The sequence below is a fragment of the Pleurodeles waltl genome, chromosome 6 (genome assembly GCF_031143425.1).
Source record: "Pleurodeles waltl isolate 20211129_DDA chromosome 6, aPleWal1.hap1.20221129, whole genome shotgun sequence".
In the NCBI taxonomy this organism is placed as follows: domain Eukaryota; kingdom Metazoa; phylum Chordata; class Amphibia; order Caudata; family Salamandridae; genus Pleurodeles; species Pleurodeles waltl.
In genome coordinates, this window is record NC_090445.1 from 1,205,496,989 (window position 1) to 1,205,520,908 (window position 23,920).

Sequence of the window (23,920 nt, forward strand, 5' to 3'; positions counted from 1 at the left end):
ATTGGAGGTTTGGAAGAAGCCGGTATCTTCCTCGGCTGTTAATAGGGCGGTGGCCAGGAGGTATCGGGCTGCACCATCTGTCCCTGGCTTTCTGTCCAGACACCCTACGCCAGAGAGCTTGGTGGTCCAGGCTTCCTGTTCTGCTAGATCTGCGCCTGGATCTTTTCCAACAGTGCCGGGGGACAGAGACTCCAAAAAGTTGGACTCACAGTTGAAGAAAATATTTTCGTCTTGTAGCATGGCGCTGAAGTCCACCAACTCTACATGTATCTTGGGGAGGTACATCTATGCTCTTATGGACGACATCACATCATCACATACAGAGCTTCCTCAAGGACTCTTGAATATCGTGTCGGATGCTCAGGCTGCTGCAACCCAGGTTATCCAATCTGGGTTGGTTACAACTGACTCAGTGGCTAGAGCAATGGGCACGGCAGTGGTTGAGAGGAGACAGGCTTGGCTTCGCAACTCGGGGTTCTCTTCGGACGTGCAGTCGACCCTGTTGGACCTCCCGTTTGATGGGGACAAACTTTTTGGAGCCAAAGTGGATTCGGCCTTGGAGAGGTTTAAAGAGAGCAGGGCCATGGCCAAGTCATTAGGACTGCAAGCCGCTGCTTCTGCCTCCTCCAGGTTTTTTAGGAGGTTTCGAGGATTTGGTTGTTGCTCATCCTCCTCTTCCTTTCGGGGGAGATTCCAACAACCTACCTCCTCTCTCACCTTTAGATCAATTAGAGGGAGGGGTAGGGTTCGTACCAGGGGAGCCTCTCAGCAGCACTCTGCCTCTTCCTCCGGAGGGGTGCAGCAGGGGAAGCAGCCTTAGGCTTCCACCGATTCCCACTCACTCCGCTCCTGTAGGGGGAAGGTTACTGCATTTTCTTCACAAGTGGAGGATCATCACATCAGACGCCTGGGTTACCAGCATTGTGGGAAAAGGCTACACCCTTCCCTTTCGGGAGTTTCCGCCCCCCATCCCGCCCCGCCCATCTTATTGTTCAGCAGAACACCTCCGGTTGTTAGAACAGGAGGTTCAAGTCCTCCTTTTAAAGGGTGCGGTGGAGTTGGTTCCAGAGCAGGAAAAGGGTCAAGGTTCCAGGTACTTCCTGATTTCCAAAAAGGATGGTCGGTTGAGACCAATCCTGGACCTGAGGATTTTGAATTGGTTCCTCAAACAGGAAAAGTTCAAGATGCTGACCCTAGCTCAGGTGCTTTTGGCGTTGAACAAGGGAGACTGGATGGTGTCTGTCGACTTGCAGGATGCTTATTTTCATATCCCGATTCTCAAGTCGCACAGGAGGTATCTCCGGTTTGTGGTGGGGTCGCAGCACTATCAGTTTGCGGTCCTTCCGTTTGGTCTTACTTCAGCACCCCGAGTCTTCACGAAGGTGATGTCGTTGTTTGCTGCAGAGCTCAAAAGGAAGGGGATAGCAATATTTTCTTACCTGGACGACTGGCTGATCAAAGCCAAGACTCCGGAGCTTGTGCTGCATCATCTGCAGTCGAACACTCAGTTGTTGTTCGACCTGGGCTTTTCGGTGAACGTGCCCAAATCTCACCTAGAGCCCTCTCAACGCCTCCTGTTCATAGGGGCAGTACTGGATACAACATTGGATCTAGCCTTTCCTCCGCCACAGCGGATTCAAGATATTCAGGAGTTGGTTCCAATGTTTCGAAGTGGAGCGGTCATTTCAGTCCTCAAGGTCCTTCGTCTGCTCGGTCTGTTTGCCTCCTGCATACTGTTGGTCACGCATGCTCGCTGGCACATGAGGGCTCTTCAGTGGTGCCTCCGAAGGCAGTGGTCTCAACACAGAGGAGATCTCGAAGGTTCTGTCAGGATCTCCAGAGATGCTGCCACGGATTTGAAGTGGTGGGTTGCGGACGACAATCTTTCTCAAGGAAGACCGTTCACGCAGCCTCCACCAGTGACCACGGTCATAACGGATGCTTCCACTCTAGGGTGGGGAGCTTATCTGGGGGACCTGGAGATCAAAGGGCTTTGGTCTCCAGAGGAACAGATGTTTCATATCAATCTGTTAGAGTTACGGGCTGTACGTCTGGCTCTCAAGGCCTTCCTCACATCCCTTCGCGGTCAGTCGGTTCAGGTCCTGACGGACAATACTACCCCGATGTGGTATATAAACAAACAGGGAGGAGTGGGGTCGTACCTTCTCTGCAGAGAAGCTCTTCGACTATGGTCCTGGGCAAAGGACCATCAGATTTGCTTGGTAGCAAATCATCTGGCTGGAGTCTTGAATGTACGTGCGGACAGTCTCAGTCATCGTTTCTCGGCCGACCACGAGTGGCGTCTCCATCCAGATCAAGTCTGTTTGATCTTCCAGATGTGGGGGTTTCCTCGGATAGATCTGTTTGCCACCCGGGAGAACTCGCACTGTCCGTTGTTCTGCAGCCTCCAGTATCAGGTGCAGGGAGCTTTGGGGGACGCGTTTCAGAGAACTTGGTGCGACCAGCTGCTTTACGCGTTTCCCCCCAAACCCTTGATTCCTCGAGTATTGAGGAAAATTCGCCAAGACCGGGCCCAAGTCATCTTAATAGCTCCGGATTGGCCAAGGAGGGTGTGGTATTCCGACCTTCTCCAACTCTCACTGTGCCCTCCGCTCCGTCTCCCTCTCAGGGCATACCTCCTCTTGCAGTCGCAGGGGCAGGTTTTACACCCCAACCTCCAGAGTCTGCACCTACATGCCTGGAGATTGAACGGGGCAACCTGAGTTCCTTCTCTCTCCCACCTGATGTAGTGGATGTTATCTTAGCGGCCAGGCGACACTCCACTAAAACTATCTACGCTAATAGGTGGTCCAAATTTGTGGTATGGTGTGGAGAGAGACAGATTGATCCCTTACGTGCTCATTTGTCAGATGTTTTATCTTTTGCTTTGTCTTTAGCGCAGAAAGGTTGTGCAGTGGCTACTATTAAAGGTTACTTGTCGGCCTTGTCAGCCTTCATTTGTCTTCCAGACCAACCATCGTTATTTAAATCTCCTATAGTACTTAGGTTCTTGAAGGGTCTTATGAATAAATACCCTCCTAAACCTTTCGTTATGCCTCAATGGGATTTGTCCTTGGTCCTGACTTTCCTTATGGGGTTCCCTTTTGAGCCTATGCATTCTTGCCCCTTAAGGTTATTAGTTATTAAAACAGTTTTCCTGGTGGCCATAACATCTGCAAGGAGAGTGAGTGAGTTGCAGGCTTTATCGGTTAAACCCCCTTATACAACTTTTTATGGGGACAAGGTGGTGTTGAGGACCAAGGCTGCTTTCCTACCGAAGGTTGTTTCACCCTTCCATTTGGCCCAGACAATTACTCTGTCCACGTTCTATCCTCCGCCTCATCCTTCAAAAGAAGAAGAGAGTTCATCGCTTGGACCCAAAGAGGGCGTTAAGCTTCTTCATAGACAGAACGAAGGATTTCAGGCTGGATGATCAGCTTTTCATCGGATACGTGAGCAAGAGGAGAGGAAAGGCAGTCCACAAGAGAACACTCTTCAGGTGGGTTGTTCTTTGCATTAAAATTTGTTACTCTCTAGCAAAGAAGGATCCTCCTGATGGTATTAGAGCTCATTCCACCAGAGCTAAGTCGGCCACTTCGGCCTTGACCAGGGGTGTTCCTGTGGTCGACATCTGCAAGGCCGCAACTTGGTCGTCCTTTCACACTTTTGTGAAGCATTACTGCTTGGACTCTGAGGTCAGAAGGGACGGCCATTTTGCACGGTCAGTGCTGCAGGATTTCTTGGTTTGACCATATAGGCACCCACCACCGGGCGTGCTACTGCTTTGGGACTCTATTCATTAGGTGAGGAATCCACAGGTAGTTGTATCCATCAGAAGAACGAGTTACTTACCTTCGGTAACGACTTTTCTGGTGGATACATTAGCTACCTGTGGATTCCTCACGGTCCCACCCGCCTCCCCGTTGCCTTTTTGGTCTCACCAAGTAATCCTTGAGTGTGCTCCTCTTGGTCTTTAAGACTGCAATAGATTGTTTATATTTGGACATTTGTATATATATATTTATTTTTGTATATATATATATATTTAGTGTATATATGTATTGTTTAAAAAAAAAAAAAAGGAAGGTTATATTAAATCTATAGCCATCTTCTTGCAATGATGTGTAGTTTACAATGTCATGAGATGTTGCCTTTATCTTTCATTGCATTGAATTATTGTTCTCAGGCACGTAAAAAATGTTGGTACTGATGTCGGCTCGTCGGCGAGGACCTCTTATTGCCTGTATGACGTCAGATGGCGTCGCGTGGGCAAATGTGACGTCCTCGTCTACGTGCAGAAGCTAGGAAGAAGATTTCCTTCAAATGCTGGCGCCATGGGAGTATTCATTAGGTGAGGAATCCACAGGTAGCTAATGTATCCACCAGAAAAGTCGTTACCGAAGGTAAGTAACTCGTTCTTCCCGCATGTAGAGTCTCAAACATGGGACATCTATGATTTCCCTTCTTTACCCTTGCAAAACAACGCTCATATTTCCATTCATACCTCACATTTTTCTTTAACAGTCTGCGTAATACTTCCGCTTTAATTAAGTAATTCTCAAAAAACCTTGAGTAAAATTCAATCAGACTTAAAAACGACATCAATTGCTTCTTTTTACAGGAGGTGGAGCATTCATGATAGCATTTACATGATCGTTCTTAGGCAGTATTCCATATTTGGAAATTTTATAACCTACGTCCTCCATTTCTTCATGCGCAAATTTGCATTTCTCCAATTTAACGTTTAAAACGATTTCTTGTAGAATACTTAAAACTTTCTTTAAATTGTCATCATGTTCCATGACGTCGATACCAAAAATCAAAATGTCATTCTGAAATACCCCTGCATTTTTTAATAACAAAATCATCACCCCTTGGAAAAACTGCAGATGCACTTGCCAATCTAAATGGCATCTGTTTGATACATTTTTCCGATAGTTAAGTCACCCTTGCTGCACTAATCACTCTTATTATGTTTGCAGTATCTGTGCCTGCCCATAACCTCTCTGCAGTACATGCAAGACAATGTTCTGTTAAAGCATTATGATGTATGTTGCTTACATTCAATATAACCTGCAGAGGGAACGGTGAGCGAGGGTTCCAGCAGTATGAGTCAGTTATTGCGGGAATCTGAGCTGGACAGTCACAGCATGTCATGGGTGAGCTTTACCTTGAAATAAATCCTTTTTTTCTTGCAACGGGCCTGTGTAAGGTAATTTACTAAATTTGGTGACAGAACTGAACCTGTACCATTGCCCACCGACGTCCTGACTTATTTTTTTCTTTTTCAGCACTTCGTCAGGCAAGCTTGAGACCGCCAACCTTCCCATCAACCTTCCTATGTGACTCAAGCCACATGGACTTATAAAGGCTTCAATTGGTGCTGTTGCATACTGTCTTGCTTCTTAGAGGTACTGTGGGGTGAGCACTGGGAATGGCTTGTGCATGCTCCTTATCTCGGCCGGCTGCTGCTCGAGGTGTTGCTTGCTAGCTTCACATGCTCCACCTCATCCGTTGTGCACACTGTAGCGTGACATATGATGTGGCCACCATCTTTGATCTGGACAAATATAGCAGAAATTTCAACGGACACTGCTGGCACATGCTTTGGTTTAAGCGTTATTAATGGTGACACTGAAGCAGCACTGAGCGCTCATCACAATGGTTTCTCTTCATTTTAGTACTTCTGGTGCATTTCCTGGAACAGGTGATCTGTCTTTACTCTGTTCTACTTCATGTGGCATTGAATACAGGTATTTGAGTTTTAGGTAGACACTTCTAACATACTTTGTTGTGCAATAATATCATTGGTCTTGGCAGCAACTCAGCAAATAACACAGCCACCTCCTATTTCTGGCACGCTACGGTAAATCAGCTGTGAAATGGTCACAGTGTTTAAGACTTTTTGAAAACTACATAGTTGGAATTAAGACAGGCAATTGTAGCCCTAAATGCAAATTTGCACTGTTATTTGGCAGTCTGGGTCAGACTGGTCAGCAAATTCTTGATAATTTGGCACAGCTTTAAGCTACCTAAGTGCAGTCAGGAGGTGCACATTGTATATTGTATATAGAATCTGTGGAGAAATTGCTCATACAATTTTCAGATGAGGCCAGCATCATGCAGGAAGGACAAAACTTTGTCAAACTGAAGCAATCCACTGGAGAGGAGGTGGACGAATATATATCTGGCGTTAGGATTTTGGCAGCAACCTGCAAATTCGGTCCAAACTTAGACACATACATTTGTGACCAAGTCATATTCAGTTGATCATCCACAAAAATACTGGAGAGACTGTTGAGTTGCAGGAATCCCATAGTCATGCAGGCCACTGACCTTGCCAAGAGCTGAGTGGTCTCTAATTTCATCAGAAGCCGTTAACAAAGATTCCTCTGTCAACATTGTGTCCAGTGAAGGGGATCAGTAAATGGAGTCTGTGTATATTGTGAACACAAAAGTTAGTAGGGCAGCAAGAAACCTTCAAGCACAAGCTATAGGTGTTGGTCCAAAAACCACCTTAACAATTTTACATGGTGTCCTGCTACTGGCAAACATTGCCTGTTACGAGAGAAAATGGGGAATTTTCAGATTGCATGCAGGAGTGGTAAAAACCCCAGTAAGAATAGGTAGTGTAGATATAGAGGATGATTCTTGTGCTGGGTCACTTAACAATGTAGTGCTTGCTGTAGAATTAATTCTGTTTGTACATCTGTTAAGGGTCCAACCTGTGAAGCATACATTGATGACATTCCTTTACAGGTCATGGCTGACTCAGGATCTCCCATGACCATCCAAAGAGATACCACATTTTATAAAACGTGGAGCAGACCGCTAAAACTTACTGATGTGAATCTGAAGGCATTTGGGAAGAAAGAGATTTAAATGCTGGGATATTTTACAACTAAGGTGGTCTGCCTTGGGGGAGAAACATATACAAACATTTATGTGGCCATAAAAGGGAAGAATATCATAGGTTGGCAAGACCTTGCAAGAATAAGTTCAAAATTTAGTATCAGGATTGGATAGCCCATTAGCATTAACAGAGAGTTACCTACAGATTATGGGGGTCATTCTGACCTTGGCGGTCCATGACCGCCATGGCGGAGTGCGGCGGAAGCACCGCCAGCAGGCTGGCGGTGCTTCCTGGGCGATTCTGACCGCAGCGGTAAAGCCGCGGACGGCAAAGGGGAGCCGGCGGTTTCCCGCCGGTTCCCCGCTGGCCCAGGGAATCCGCCATGGCGGCGCTGCGTGCAGCACCGCCATGGGGATTCCGACCCCCTTACCGCCAGCCTGTTTCTGGCGGTGTCCACCGCCGGAACCAGGATGGCGGGAACGGGTACCGTGGGGCCCCCTAACAGGGCCCCACAAAGATTTTCACTGTCTGCTTAGCAGACAGTGTAAATCGCGACGGGTGCCACTGCACCCGACGCACCCCTTCAACTCCGCCGGCTCCATTCCGAGCCGGCTTCATTGTTGAAGGGGCTGTCCCGCCGGGCCGGCCGGCCGTCTTCTGGCGGTCGCCCGCCGGCCCAGCGGGAAAGCCGGAATGACCGCCGCGGTCTTTCGGCGGGAACCGCTTGGCGGGCGGCGACCGCCGACCGCCGCGGTCAGAATGACCGCCTATATCTGTATTTTGGAGAAACCTATAAAGGAATTACTGGCTGAGTTTAGTGATCTGTTTCATGAACAGGTTTGCCAGGTTGGCCAACAGTGCTTGCATCTTGGTTAGGGTGTGGCAATCCACTAGAATGTTAGAAATTATACATTTTAAATCAGCACATATTCTGATTTCTCCTGACCTCTTCCATTCTACCTCTATTGGTGCTACCCACAGTGATGAATCACAAGGTTCTATGATGGTTTGAGAGCACAGATTTTGCAGTGTGAGTTTCAGTTCTTCTCTGACACCTAATGAAACTGGATGTGCTTTGTGTGTGACAGGTTATGCTTGGGCTTTTATTCTGATGCAGGAATAAGTGGTTCTCCGTTACACCAGGTGGTGTTGTCTAAGGAATGCCAAGAGTTAATAACTTTCTTCACGCCATTTGGTGTGTACAAGTACCTGAGATTACCCTTCATTCTAGCAGTGGCTGCTAGTGTATTCCAAAAGCTTATCAACAATATGTTTGGTATTCTCAGGGAAGTGTAGGCTTACTTACCAAGATGACATTGTAGTCTTCACTGATAGTCAGGAGAAGCATAACTAGATCCTGAGAAAAGTACTTATGATCTTGTTACAGCAATGAACGACAATCAGGTGTGATAAGTATAGGTTTGCCACCAATGAATTAGAGAATCTAGGTCCTATTGTATCCGCTCCTGGGATGAAGCCAAAATTATCCCTAATTAGAGCCATCAAAGAAGCTAGGACCTCCATGGGCAGAGATACCTTGAGTTCCTTCTTGGGCCATGCAGGAGACTATGCACTTTTCTATGCCAGGTTATGCCCATGCAATTGAACAATTGAGAATGTTACTTAGAAAAAGGCAGAAGTTCTTCTGGTCGGAAAAGAGGGAGGATGCATTTAATAAAGTTAAAAGATTGATAGAGATTGATAGAGATGGTACCAGCTCAGAATGCTTTTCATGAGGGATGCACTTCCATTATTACAGTGGATGCAAGTCTACAGGGTTTAATGGCTGTTCTAAGTCAATACATTTCAGGTAAAGAACAGACTGTAGCCTTTGCCTCGAGGTCTCTAAAGCTGTATAAGAGACAGTACAGCACCACTGAGTGAAAGGCTGTAGCATGCGTGCGGGCCATCCAGAAATTTAAGATGTAGGTGTGGGGCTGTAGGTTCGAGCTACACTCTGACCACAAGCCTTTGGTTCATATTTTCACCGGTGGCACGAGTAACAACCTGTCAGCTGGGCTGACCAGGTTGGTATCTAAGTTGCAAGAATATTATAGAAGTCACTGATGATGAAAGTGGGATGGATGCATTGTGTGCTGTTAGTGATTACTAAAGTCAAGTCTTGAATGAGAGTGCTTGGATGAGTGCATGTCAGGATGATGAGGTTTTAAGGAAAGTAAAAGAATATATTATAGAGGGATGGTCTGAAAAAAAGATGTCTGTCAGGTGCAATAGAAACATGTTCTCAAATTGCAGAAGTATCTGTTGCGGGATGCCATCATTGCTAAGGCTCACCAAGGTCATTTAGATGCCACCAAAACCAGCTTGCGCATTAAACAACATTACTGGTGGCTTGCTATTGATACCCAAGTGAGATTCACTATAGATAAGTGTTCAGAATGTCTACTCTCTGACAAACACTGTCAACAAGGGTGCTTGCACCTTATGGCCTTCCCTGATGCAGCATGGGAGAAACTAGATCTAGTTTTTTCTGGTCCATATTTGTCACTGCCTACTAACAAGAAATATTTACACTTTGTAATTGATTGTTTTTCAAAATGGTTTTACTTTTCCTTCATCGAGTTTCCTGATACCGATACTGCCTTGAATTTTCTAGAGCCGGAATTTTTCCTGGAAGGTGCCCCAAATAGGTATTGTCACCGACATTGGCACGCATTTTACCTATGAACGTATGCATGAATTTATGAAGAGCCATGATATTAAACACTTACAAGTGGCATTGTACTCCCTTTCTCTAAATGGGTTAGTGGAAAGGGGAAACAAACTCATTAAGGAGGGTGCACAAACTGCTATGGCATCAGGTCTTGATGATAATGATTTCAAACAAAAAGTGTGTTGTTAAAATAGGACACCAAATTGCACCACCGGTGTCACTTCACTTTCCCTGTTGAGGGGGAGAAGGGATTATACTGCATTGTTCCCTCCCTGGTTATGAGAACAAGTTGAAAAGGTGGACGCAGTGTTGTGCAAGACATGGACGATGTTTCTTATAAAATGGTGTCAAGTCAAATTAAAATGAAATGTGACTTTGACAGAAAATACAATGTAACTAATCAAGACATAGCAATTGGAGATTGGGTGTTGATAAAGACTCCTGTCAAGGTCAGGAAAGGCGAATCTATCTTTTCTGTGCTAGTGAAAGTAAGCAAGGTCAGTAGGGGAGCAGCACTGCTTGAAAATAAAGGGTGGCGGAACAAGAGGCAACTGGTAAAACTCACACAGCATCAGGCTATTATCATAAATAAGAAAAGTGGTTCCGTTGTTGAATCAGATTGGGCACTCTTGGTGCAATCTGTGGGGGAACCGCAGGTACAAGGAGGAAATGCTTGTGTTGATGTGGGGAAATCTGCAAATGTTCTTACGAATCACATGAAGTAAAAGCACCAGAAAAGTTTAAAGATTTGTAAACTATTAACTTGTATGTTAGCATTTAGAGTTTTTCCTTTTGTTTTTAAGGGGGAAGGTGGTGTAGTACATGCAATGTAGCACAGGCAATGTTCCGTTAAAGCATTGTAATGTACCTTGCTGATGTTCAATATAACTTCATGTGCAGGGAGCGGTGGGCAAGGATTCCAGCAGCACGAACTAGTTACTGCGGGATCAGAGCTGGTCGGTCATAGGCGATCTTTACCTTGAAATAAATACTTTTGTTCTTGCAACTGGACCATGTAGAGTGATTTACTACATTCTCCTGTACTTTCTTTTATTTGCTTTTAATTTGTATTTGGTTGCGAAATACTTGTTCATATACAATATGCTCAAAGTCGCAACGAGGCATCCAACATCTCAGTGAAGCCGCATCACAATCTATATCCTCACCCTCTCTTTGGTCTCTACAATTAAATGTAAAACTTTCTAACACCACATGTGCGTTTTTAACATACCTATCCGACAAATGGTTGTCATTTAGTGCCCATTCGAATGTGTTACATTCTTCAAATGTGACAAATGTTTAAAGTCTTTCAATCTTACAGCCCCAAATAACAGCTTTAATAATGACAACTGTCTTTGGGTTGAACATTCCCCATCCTCCAATATTTCCACAAATGCCTGGAATAATTCTGTCGACACAGACCATTCAATGGGTGGTTCTCCTAACACTGCTAAAAGTGGTGGAGGGTAAGGTACATTAGGAATCTTGAAGAATGTATACAATACCTATGATCTTTAAAGCAACTGAAAGTAAAATATGAAATCAAATTCAATACACACAACATATTACATAATTCAATACAGTGGTAGTGATAAATGTGTGCACATCACAGAGATGGCAAATACAACAATGATTGGTGTTCCTCATCTATCCTAAAATTGCAGTAATATTGGTGTCAACAAGATAACAAACACAAGGTAAATTGCTTTACATTTTATATATTCCCAATATCAGGTGATGCCTACAATGAAGAAACGTACTTGAATAGCGGAAGATACTTTCTATGGCAGGAACGATATGCATCATGAAGAAAAAAAACTTGATTCAGACAAAATGCCTTTAATGTAGTCAAGATAATAAGGTGTCAGGGTGGGCCCATCAGATAAGTCATAAAATGTTGAAGTCACCTGACACTTACCTGAATAATTGGCCTCAGTTTTTTCGACACACGTTCTCATGTTTCCACTCCTTTTGGTACAGACTTTGCTATTAACATTAAATACTGGCAAGCACAAGATTGTGGCAGGCACAGGACATGGAGTCATCTTGCGTCACCCTTTGTTTCACCGGGAGGTAGGCATTCAAAACACACGCAAAGCTGCCATGTGACAGAATGGCTACAATTCCTCCGCCGATGTTAAGACTATGTGAAGGTCACACAATACAACATTCTCGTGGGTGCGACGGTTTGCCTAATGCTTGCCCAAGTACTTGTGGATGCCACTTGTGCGAGCCTCCCAACAAATATCGCGGAAACGGTGAGTCTCATCTCGTTGACTTTCTTTCACTGAATGAATCTACGATGGTTCCCCTACGGTTGTGCAGATTGATTGAACAGGACATAGCCGACAAGCTGTACAGGATCACCCGTATGGTTCGATGCTGACAGATTGCTCAAAATGGTCGATTCCACATGTCGCCATTGTTGCAAGAAATATGGAGCAGTGGGTGGAAAACCTTTTTTTAAGATCCAGGAAGTAAAGCAACGCATCAACTCCTTTATAATACATTTGCTCCAACTGTACTCCTCCAACTTCTCTCCTCGCCATTCTACCTAAACACTTTCTTACATACATGCATTCCACCTTCTACTCATTCCATCCTTCACTGCTTCCACACACCACTCAGCTGAGGCTACCACAATATCCACATTAGGCCACATTATTTGATATAGAATTATAGATGGGTAACAGCGAATTGCGGGGGTGTTTTTCCCCAAGGGAGTCGTGATATGAAACAGAAAACAAGTTCAAAGTTGTCAACTATGTCCTCAGAACCCCAAGGTAAAAACATCACTGTAATTCACATTTTACCCATCCATAATCTTATGTTATGGATAGCCCCAAAAATAATCTACTCCTGCCTTCAGGGACTACGCAGAGGCAAAGGAGAAATGGGGGGGAGCGCTGTTTCTCCTTCCTGTCCCAAATTAAACAAGCATTTGCAATACAATGGGTCTAGCATTGCGTAGAGTTAGAGCTATTAGCGGTGTAAACTTCTAACCTGACTTTTCTTGCCACATTAAATGGAAAAAAAACTAGCGCGACCGTGCTGTGTAAAGTAGTCCAGAAACCATCCTGAAAACATGGAACCTCGTATGTTTCCAGTAGTTTACCAATACTCCCGAGGAGGGCTAAACACCAGAAAAGGCATGACGTATGCATGCCTTTTACAAATGAAAACAAGCAGATTTTAAAAGGCAAGCCCACGACCAATGAAAGTGAATGAAGTAACATAGGCATGGTTAAAATCCCCCTAAAGAGAGATTTGAAGAGGGACGGAGTGCTTTGCACTTGCCCCTGAAAACGACCTACTTCCACCCTCCACCACTCTTTGTGCCCTTCCTTCCCTCTGCTCCAGAAACTGTGCTTCTTCTCAGAAAGCCCAGCCAGAGCAACCTGAAATTCCTTTATGACATTGCACCAAGTTTGGTTACCGAATGTTGCTATGTCACAGCAGTGAATTACTGGATTTAGAATGCATTCATTCACACTAAAGGCTTTCTAGGACAGCCAGGCATAATATATAGAATTGTAGATGGGTAACAGTGAATTACGGGGATCATTTAAACCAAGGGATTCTGAGTGACATCGAACAGACAACAAGAGAGAAGCTCGAGCTATGTATAATGTCACCCCTAACCCAGAGTTGAAAACCATCCCCGTAATTGACTGTTTACCCATCTCTAATTTTATTTTTGTATGGCCCTCAAAATCATCTGCCCCTGCTTTCAACTGCTATGCAGTGGCAGATGAGTAATGTGGGAGTCATACATAAAATGGCCTCTGTTATGCATCCCTGTCCCAAAGTTTTTTTTAAAACCCTATACCTGCCGTCCTTGACCAAGCCTCACCACCTTCCCTGCCTTCTGTCGCCCTGCTGCAACTGTGCTTTCAGCTAAAGCAGAGAAGCAGAGCTGCGCTGACAGGCTCTAAGGAGGCCTCTCAGCATGGCCTGGAAGGCCTTTATGACATTTCAACAACAGGTGACTAGTTTTGTTATCAACTGTTGCTGTGTAACAGCAGTGGGTTATGAGGATCAGAAAATGAAATAAAGAACAGAGGCTCTTTATGAGAACCATACATAACAAATAGATTTACAGATAGGTAACAGAGAATTATGGGGATGTTTTCACCAAGGGGTCTGAATTACATCAAATAAACAAGAGTGAAGCTCGTGTTGTGTATGATGTCCCTCACGGCCCCGAAGTGAAAAATATCTAGATCAATGTTTACCAATCAATAATTTTAGTTGTATATGGTCCCCAAAAATCATATGCCCCTGCTTTCAGTTGTTATGCAGGGGCAGAAAAATAATGAGGTGTCCATACATAACATGGCCTCTCCTCCGTAACACATATGTCAAACAAAATATCTTACCTGCCTTCCTTAACCAACCCCACCCCTTCCCTGCCTTATTGCCCCCCTCCTGCAGGTGTGCTTTCTGCTTTCAGTCAAAGCAGACAAGCAGCTCTGCCCTGAAAGGCTCCCAGAGAGGCCTGTAAGACAGGCCTAGAAGGCCTTCATGACATGGCTACAGTGGTTAGTGGGCTTTGTTATCAAGTGTTGCTACATTAGATTATTACCAGATTTAGAATCTGATGTAAATGATAGAGGCTTCCTATGAAAGCCATGCATAACAAGTTCATTACATCCTATGGGCTTTGTAATAATGAGGGCAGGATATCCGTCACAATATGGCAGAATAACTTGTTTGCCAAACTCTAAATCAGGCCTTTAGTGCATATCAATTTATTGTATGTGGATATTATGAAAGCCTGTCTTGTATCAAGCCCTTCTGGGCTAATGATGGAAATCCCATCATTACTAGTTCCTTTTTTTCAAGAATTCCAAGGAGCTTCTTCTGCTAATCTGATTTTGTTAATTCCCTGTGTCCTTCAATAAATTAAGAGGGAGAAGGTTTTTTGGTGGTTCTACTTTGGGCTCAGATGTCATACTTCCTATTCCTCCACTGCTTGGCAAAAACGTCTCCATGGATTCTGTGACTTACCCTGCCTGCTCTCAGGTTCCCAGTATGTTCAAAATGTACCTGCCCTAGAAGCACCGAACAGCTTGATTGCTGAGAGAACAGGGCTGACTAATCGGGGATGTCAGCAGGGGCAGTCCTTCACAATGACGAAGGAGCGTTGCCCCACTGGCTAAGAGCCAGAAGCTGAAAAATAAAACAATATTTTGTTTTATATTTCAGCTGCTGGCTCAGCTGAGGGCGGGGCTGGTCCATGGGAGGGGTTGGAGTGGAGTCAGTGCACTAAGGGGCACATTTATACTCTGTTTGCGCCGGATTTGCATCATATTTTTTACGCAAATCCGGCGCAAACTTAACTCCATATTTATACTTTGGCGCTAAACCCGTCTAGCACCAAATTTATGGAGTTTGAGGATTTTTTTTTACTGTGGAAACCTACCTTGTGTTAATGAGATGCAAGATAGGCGTTCCAGGGCAAAAACTGACTCAAAGGCCTATGCGTCTTGTTTATACTCCCATGCAAAAATGACGCACAGGTGGGGGAGGGCCTTAAAAAATGACTCTAAACCAGTTTAAAGTCATTTTGTAACACCTGAGTCAGGGCAGGCGTTAAGGGACCTGTGGGCTCATTTCCATGGTCTCTGACCATGGAAGCAGTCCACAGATGCCCTTCCCTGCCCCCAGGGACACCCCCTGCCCCCGTCCCCCATCCCTGGAGGACACCCATGGATGGGGGGACCCATCTACAGTAAGCAGAGGTAAGTATTTTTATTTTAAGTGGCATAGGGGGGCCTAACTTGGGCCCCCCTACATGCCATTGTGCCCAAAGGCCAAGCCCAGGGGACATAAGTCCCCTGGGCATGGCCATTGGGCAGGGGGGCATGACTCCTGTCTTTGCTAAGATGGGAGTCATTTCCATGGGGGTTGTGCATCAAAAAATGACGCTAGTCAGGTTTGAGTCTATATTTTTTACTCTAACCTGACTTGCACCATTCTTTAACGCAAAACCCCCATTCTTCCCTACACCTCTGCTGCCCGGTTAGAGTAATTTATTTTTATGCTAACCAGGCCGCAGCGCCGGCTAACGTCATTCCATAAATAAGGTGCCCAGCTGGTGCGTTGGAATGGCGTTAGCCGGCGGTAAACTTTTTGACGCAAATCCGTGCTAGCGCGGATTTGTGTCAAAAAGTATAAATATGGGTCTGAGTGCCCATGTTAGTTTGGCCAGCTGTCTTAGGCTGGCCAAACTGACATGCACACTTAGGTTTCTCCAATCCAGCTGTGTTACACAGCCGGGCTGGAGAAACTGCACAGACTCCAACGCAGTGTCAGAGCAGAAGCCCAAGCCATGAGGAGCCTGTGCTGGTGTCCCAGGGAGTGCTGGGACACCATCAGAGGAGGAGACGCCAGGAAAGGTAAGTTTAATTATTTTTTATAATTATTATTGATTTTTTAATTATTTATGCATCCACCCCACCCCCAGCTGGTCCACCCCTCCCCTTCAAATTTGGGGTGGCCGTCACTGGATGTCAGTGGTGTCCGCAGAGACTGGTCAGTGCTCCAAGTTATTCTCCACCAGGAAGGCAGAATTGCCCTTTTGGGACTCTTATCAATGTTTAAGTTCGAATAAGTGGCTGCAACTATTGTTTTGTTATCTGTCACAGAATTTGAATGATTTTCGGTGGTTTCCACGTGGTTCTGTAGGTTGAACTTCTAAGATTTTATGGGCTGCGTGGGGAGCTACTAGGCTTGAATGCAATGCTTACTGCCTCTTGAAGGGATTCATTTTGCTAAATCTGCAACCGTAGGTGATCCTGCCACTATAGGGTTTATTATTAGTTCTGAGAACATTGAAGTTAGGATGCTTTTAGCCCTTGGAAGTGGTGCCTTTGAATTGTTTTAGTAGTAGGGTTTTTGAAGAATGTTAGGCACAAGTATGTGCTTCACCATACCTTAAGGTGCTTGCAAAGGCATTTATACTAAAACTTTGTCAGGCGCTTTTCCCAAGGTGTAGTTTTAATTTTGATTGAGCACTATAGTAGGCCTTCTTTCACAGCAGTGTAATCTAGAGAATGGGTCACACTTGATAGGTGTTATGAGGATTGTGCTTATTATTTCTCCAGGGCAAAGGCCTTCCAAAAATATACTAATCTTTTTACATCATTAGGTTCAGCTACAAGTTATGGAAATAAGTGCAAAGAAGTTACCACAACTCATCTCCCCCTCATTACGGTACTTAATAGCGCCTCCTTCTTCTAGGATACAGAGCATGATGGGTGTACAGGGTAGAAAAATATCAAAGGAAAAAAGGTCTGTCAGTGTGGGGCAAGCCGAACTTAATTAAAGAGCGTAAGGAGGCTGAGATGATGAGCTGGAAATGGAAAAAATGGTACCTGAGAAACTAAAAAATGGGTGGCAAGATGAGGGCGGCAGTAAAGGAATGGAATCATGAGGGACAACGTCATGAAGAGCAGAGTCATTGATTGTAAGTAAGTGTGCGTTTTTCTCAAGTAAATGGCAACATGGAAAAGCTTTTCCGACTTACTTAATTGTTCACAAAGATAATGCATTTTCAATATATCTTAGGGAGTTATGCACTTGATGCATGGATCTACGTGTCACCAAGTTCCAGGGTTAGATAAATCAGGCGGTTAAAATCTCAAACGAGTAATGTTCCTGCTGCAGAGCACTGAGTTTAAGGAGTAGTTCATAAAGTTCTATTTTAGGTATAATAGTTCAGTGGGGTAATATTTGTATTGCAGACATCCTTTTGTAACCCCTAGGTAACCTCTAGGTTAAAGTTACAGTACCGGTAAAATAGCTCAGTGTGTCAGGCACCCACTGCAATCAGCTGCATGCAATCGTCAACGTATAAGTTCGAGACTTTGCAGGCTTCATCTCAGCCTTTTGTTAAAACTGAAAAGGGGTCTGGTGAATGCTAATAAATACGTATTTCCCCTGAGTGGCTGTTGTAACTATAAGCATGGAGTGGGATCTCACAGAAACCTTTGCAGGGCGCTGGTCCACACTTCATGCAGGCTCCCTTGTGGTTTTCTGTTTTCTGGCAGACTGAGCATCTTGTTCAAAATTGAAACAATGTCTAGTGACATATTTCAGGGCAGCTCGGCATTTGGCACCATAGTGTTGGTAGCCAATACCTACATCATCATGATTATATCACAAAAGTAAGGCTTGTTTTATGATATAAATATTTTTGCACGAGGCCCTGAAAAGTGTGAGGTCCGAGGTAATCATCCCCGAAACCACTCCTCTTTGTTTTGGTTCTGGTTCTAGCCATTCGCCTAGCCAGGACACCACTCTGACAAAAATAAATTACTCAAGTGAGAGATGTGTTGTTAAGGAGCGCGGTAAGGGAAAATAAGACCATCTATTCGCATAGACTCTGCTGCTCTGATGGTGAAGCACACTCTAAATGTACCCGGCACTGTTACCTTTGTTGCAGTGTCGGCACACTTCACGAGGACATAGTAGCGATAACTGTGTGACTGACCTGGAATCCAGTTTTGGCTGTGAAATTGCTGCTGTACTCGGGCCGTACCACTTATCAGCACTTATGAGGTTACTTAGTGTAATGAAGGCTACTAGTAAATAATGTGGACATTAACCAGCATCTGACCTATGTTTGAGAGACCTCATCTTGATACAAATGAAAGGGTTCGGTTGACAGCAAAGTTCATCATTAGATATGTGCTCCTGCAAACGTTCATACCGCAGCTCGCCAAGTTTCCATAGCATGCAGGTCAAATACGTTCAGCTAGTTCTTCATTAGTGAGTTATCAAAGGCAAATTGGTGTATTTTTATTATCCTAAAAACCGAACACAGTTAAGATAATGACTGAATATCTTGAAATAAAGGTACCCATATTTCACATTCTTAACGCATTTACGTAAGCATACCTGAAATGTTTGAGTATGAATTAGACCTCTATGTAATGTGACAGGAGGGTTGTTGCAAGGTGCCTAATATGCTACGCTGTAACCTGGACATTACTCCACTTACATCATTGGGTCGATCTTATGAGGGAGGATTCTACTTGCTTCTTGGGGGATTTCAATCTCCGGTCCCTGTTCTTCAATGCAGTTCGCAGAAGCGCTGTCTGGCTTGCATCGCACCCACTTGTGTCTCGCCTTCTCCACTGGAGCACCTGGCCAATTATACGTACATGTTAATCTGCAGCAAATTTATACACTTGGTGGTTAGAACAATTAATAAAACTTCTCCATAGTCACAAAATGCGGCTTTTATCAGGGGTAAGTAAAAGGACCATGAAGGCAGGCATTTCGTCCACACAATCTCGCACCCGCTTCTCAGAAGTACCTACTCCGGAAACAGATGTGTCATCATGATTCTACACTTCCTGTCCAACTGCCTCAAACTGCTGTTTTGCAACTACTCGGGAAGCATGAAAGTTAAATCTGAAAATTCATTGTATGGAATGTATGCACATATACTTATAAAGAAAATATAGAGGTGTGGCATGATTATAAAACATTTAGCAGTTGGCAGTGCTTGAGTTTATATTACAATGTATTTGAGATTGCTGCAAGTATTTTTAGTAGAGTCGACTGCTGACGAAGCTCAACGAGAGTGCATATGCTGCACAGTTATATCAAGCATATTTAATTTACTTTCCAAAATCTTTAGTCAGATTAAACGAAAGTGTCTGAAACTGCTGGCGACACTTCCAGTTTCAGGTGCAAGCCTCCCCATGACTACGCAGTCAGTCAAACTCGCCCTCGCAGCATTATTTATCTGAAGAAGTGGCGCATTCTACAGAACAACATACCAACCGTTATAAAAAGGTAACTCGTATAACGGAGCTACGTGATATCAACGAAAACTACAGGTCAAATATTAATTAAGATTTTTGTAAAACAAAAACCGTCCAGTTGGCATTAACGTACCTTTACAAGAACAGAAGTCCTGAAAAATTCCAATGTTACAAATCTCCGAAAAAAAAAAAAAATACGATATAAAGTATGTTACCTTGCGCCAAGTTTCCAATCAGGAGGCTCGCAGACAGTATAAACATTCTTATGTTCACTTTGGAGAGTGTTGCTGTTTTGCGCTGCATTTTCCTCACAATATGAGCACTCTGTACGCTACATCCAGTTAGTAAAAACTAACGTGAACCGAGGGCGTCTTTATTAATGTTTCCACATTGCCCGACCCAACCCACAGACTGCGTCACTGTTTCCTGAAGAAACGAGTACTGCATGCCCAGCGAAACACAAGTTAACATGATAATGGATGGTAATAACTAGCTTGTCAAAATTAGCATCTTCGAGTACGAGTGTCTGAGTGCATACTGCTTAATAAGCACTATTATCTCGGACTTGGCACCATGCATGAAAACTAACCTGCGAGAGCAATTTATATGAGTGTCCGTAAAAACTGCAATAGTGACCTTGGGATAGGCCCAGTGAAAGAACGAGAATTGAATGATAAGCACGGACAGACTTAATTGTGCATGTTTAAAACATGGACTTGGGGGGTGAGGGGTGCCAATGTGTTTTTTTTATGTGATAAGATTTTTTTGCCAAATGTCATATTTTATTTTTTTCAGACACAAGGAGATTAACTGATGTGCTCAGAATCACAGCTGTGTTGTGCCAAGACCTAACAAGCATTAGTAAAGCCAATCGGTCTCGCCTCTGTGACTATTGGCTCTTCGATTGCCTTTTTTGTTCATGCTGTACAGCGTGAGAATGGCAGACTGTGTCAATGATTTGTGCCATGCTGCATAGAAACATGGCTAAAAATATTTTTAAAAAGGAGTATGATGCCTCCAGCGCTAATGCACTTGAAAAAATTGGCTCTGGTTGCGTCATAGTGCCTTTTTAAAATTCGTTTTAGCCAGACTGTATAACATCCATGCTGCTGTATAGAATGGCTACAAAACCTTGCCAAAGCAAATAGCTGTCACAAGCGATACTTATTTGCTTTGCCAATACTTGTTGTAATGGGAGCTAAGTTCCAGACGGCTGAGCAGTGGGTTCATGTACAGTGAGTATTAGAGGAAAAGTCACTGAGCCGGAGTCACTCAAGCACCCTGTGTAGGCTTCTTCTATCTGTTCCAAGTGCTTTTCTTCTCCTATAGGTGCATACGTTCCAAAAAAGCAGGAGTAAAGGTGTTAGTGTGTGCGTGTGGAGGGGTGGAGTTGGGTGACAGAGACCCACATTTCAAGGAGTACCAACTCTAAACATTCTGGAATGCTGAAAACAAATTCACAGAGTTAACATAGTTTATTTTTGGCGTCAAATTGATACAACAATTTCTGCAGATGTCTTAGCTTTTCCCTTAAGATATTATTTTTCAGACACAAATGAAAAAATTTTCTACAGGGTTTCAGGTATTTTCATGTCTAAGTGCTGCATTGTTTCCTGCATTTCCTGGTCCTTGCTCCACCCCGTTTGAGCCTTTTCTATGCTGCTGAATTGGTCCCAGTCCTGTGAAGCAGGCACTAAAGCAGAAGATCCGGTGTATTTTTGTATTGTATTTTATTTATCACATGTTTGGTCAATAAAAACCATTGCATGAAGAGAAGAGAACATAAGGAAAAAACAAAAACAAAAAAGGAACCAAGGAATCTTAAAATACAGTAATAAAATCGGTTTTAGTTAAAATGTTCAGCTGAATTACGGAATACTACAAAATTGCTTGCAGGCTGGCTGTGAGCACTTGTCTTGCTTGTCCGGTCTCTTGAAGAAGGCGCCCTAATTTGCCCAAGAATTTAGCCTGTCTGCAGCTGAGCTGCACGTCGTCCCCTTTAAAGCCTGACACTATTGCCGGTCTGCACCTTCGCAGCCCCCTTTGAAGCCAAACTGGTTCTAGGAGCCTATTACGATCTGCTGTAGTGCTTTTGCATAGGCATATCTGATGGATCAGCGTTTCCGGAGCCAGCCCACATAGTCAACAGGTGTCCGTCGTATTGACTCTCGTCCACCTAGGGAGGTGGGCATATGTTGGAAGGCAGCCCATTCGGTATTTCATAAAGGCTGCTTTAATCCATGGATGAACTGCTGCTCCCAGATAGAGTTGTGGGGTTAGAGAGCCGTAGGATGACAGAACCAGCCAGGCATGGCTTTGTTTCGATAAAGCCTCTTTATCCTGACGATGTGAGAGAGACTTTATGCTTACTTTTGTTGCACGTTTGACAAGCTGGTGTGAGCTGAGTTGGGGTTGTTGATCTACCAGGCCTAATGTTGTCAAGGAGGACTCGAGGTAGAGACGGAGGGCGGAGGTTGGGTCCGAAGTCATTTCCGCCCAAATAAGAGAACTTAGGGAGCCTAGGGAGATAGGTTGAAGAACCAGTTGCTTTTTTAACACTATTGAATGCGAATGCAAGTAAGATGGATTTCCGACTAAGGGTCTCCAGATGGGGTTTGAAGGAGCCATTACAGTCATGAAGAACCCCTAGGTATTTATATTCGCACACTGTTTCAACCTTGTTTTCACCCAAGTACCATGGGAATCGCAGCCGCCCAGTCGCCTTACAGGGCATGATTTTTTATTTATTCAAATTAATGAGGAGAGTATTTTTTCAGAGAGTTCAGCTGTTGTGTTACGTAGCCTCTGCGGGCCTATTCTAGTGTGACTGAAAAGGATGAGATTATCAGCGTACATCAAGCTTGTCATGGTAGTTTGCCCCAACCTTGGTGGATACAAGGTCACCTTGTCCAGTTCCGCCGGTAAGTCAGCCAAAAATAGATTAAAAAGAAGGGGTGCAAGTACAGATCCGTGGCGCAGACCCTGAAGAGTGGGAACTTTCCTGGAGAGGTGCGTCCCGCCACCCAATTTGACCCTCACCCAGGTATCTGTGTGGAGAAGGACTATTGCTTTCAGCAACTGGGAGGGGATACCCCAACGTGCAAGTTTAATCCAGAGTTTCCCTCTTTCTACATGATCAAATGCAGCTTTGTAGTCTCTAAATGAAAGAAAGAGGGACTTCTTGGCACGTTGGCATTGGACAAATAATAGTAGGACAACCATAAGATTGGCAGTCATGCCCACCCCTTTTGAGAATCCAGTTTGATTAAACAGGATCAGGTTATTGACATTATCCCAGGGTTCAAGCTCCTCCAAGAGAATCCCTGCAAAGATTTTTGATTCAACATCTAAAAGTGCAATTAATCAGTAATTTGCTGGGTCGTTAGTCGCACCGCCTTTAAATATGGGGTGATGGCTGAGCCTCTCCATGCTTGCGGGATGATGTTGGTAGCAAGAAAGCAATTGTAGGGTGTCGAGATACGTTTTGCCCAAAAATCTGGGTCCTCTTTGTGCAGGGCGGCAGGGATACCGTTGGGTCCCGGTGCTCCCTGATTTCAGCACTTAATAATTCTCATTCTTGCTGTTTCTGAGTGAACCAAAAAGCAGCTACATTGTTGTTTTGGAGAGCCAGTGGAGGTACAGGCTGATGCTTTTGCCTGGGGGCGGGCTCCCTCACCTACAGAGCTCTTAGTTGAAAGGCCAAAATGGCATGAGAGATACTGATACAAGATGGACTCAGAGATATTAATCATGGGGGGGTGGTTGGTTGCAGAGCTTAGGCTGTTTATAAGCCTCCAAAACTATGCATGCTGATTTGTCTTTGATGCTTGCAGGAGTTTTGCTGCTAGCTCGGCTGCCTTGCCTCTTTGATGTGTCCATAGGTGGCCTCTAAAGGCCAGTATGGAGGTAGATACCAGCGCTCTCAGAGCCTCATTTCTATGTTCTTTCTGAAGACGGCGAAGGGCAGAATTTAAGTTCCGTTTAAGTGTCTTCGCATACCTTCTGGATAAAGGGCTTTGTAAGCAGTGGGGTCTTTTTCCTTGAAACTGCTGTTGGTAGGATGCCACAAGCACTACTACAAACTTGCCCCAGGCTGTCTGTGGCATTTGCTCAGGGTCTGCGAGGTTCAATTTAAGGGACCATGTTTGCTTTGCTGTCTTTGCCAGCGTAGGAGTGGTCTTGGAGGACCACTTAATTTGCCTTCCGTTAGTTTTATATGTGGCTCGCTGCAATGCGCCCGAAGGTTCATAATGTTCAATTGGGTGAGTAAAATGCAGCTCTTGCGGTAAGTGGTCGCTCTCCCCTCTGCTTGTTACCTGAACTTGCAGAATTCGGCAGAACAGGGGTAGGGATAAGATTGTGTAGTCTATTATCGATCGTGCCTTTTGATTAAAAAACATTAATGAGGGGGGTTGATCCATACTGTAGCGGTCGTTGGCAGATCAGAGTCCCATTGCTTCAAGATCTTTTATGAGTTGTTTCCCTGGTTTGTACCCCTTGCAAGTTCCGGGTAGAACTTGGGCCAGTATCTGCCAGAGAAAGTTCTGGGCCGAAGTGGCTTCCTCAGAAGGCTCAGATCCCAGTAGGTTCATGTTAAAATCACCGCTTAGGATC

The 23,920-nt window shown here is 44.5% G+C and overlaps 1 protein-coding gene and 1 long non-coding RNA gene across 4 annotated transcripts in view; one reads left to right on the top strand and one right to left on the bottom strand.

The window, feature by feature from the left end:
* LOC138300756 (uncharacterized) overlaps window positions 1-10,535 on the top strand; it is a 409,302-nt gene extending 398,767 nt beyond the window's left edge. For all 3 annotated transcript variants that reach the window (XR_011204999.1, XR_011204998.1, XR_011205000.1), the window contains one exon: window positions 5,292-10,535. This is a non-coding gene — a long non-coding RNA (uncharacterized lncRNA). The remainder of the gene's footprint in view (window positions 1-5,291) is intronic.
* Window positions 1-19,675, bottom strand: part of SRGN (serglycin) — a 130,938-nt gene extending 111,263 nt beyond the window's left edge. The window contains exons 1-2 of the mRNA XM_069240512.1: window positions 19,522-19,675; window positions 18,535-18,679 (exon numbers count right to left, since the gene is read on the bottom strand). Coding sequence (XP_069096613.1) covers window positions 18,535-18,679; window positions 19,522-19,609 — 233 coding nt within the window. The 5' untranslated portion in view covers window positions 19,610-19,675. The remainder of the gene's footprint in view (window positions 1-18,534; window positions 18,680-19,521) is intronic.
* Between the last annotated feature and the right edge of the window lie 4,245 nt (window positions 19,676-23,920).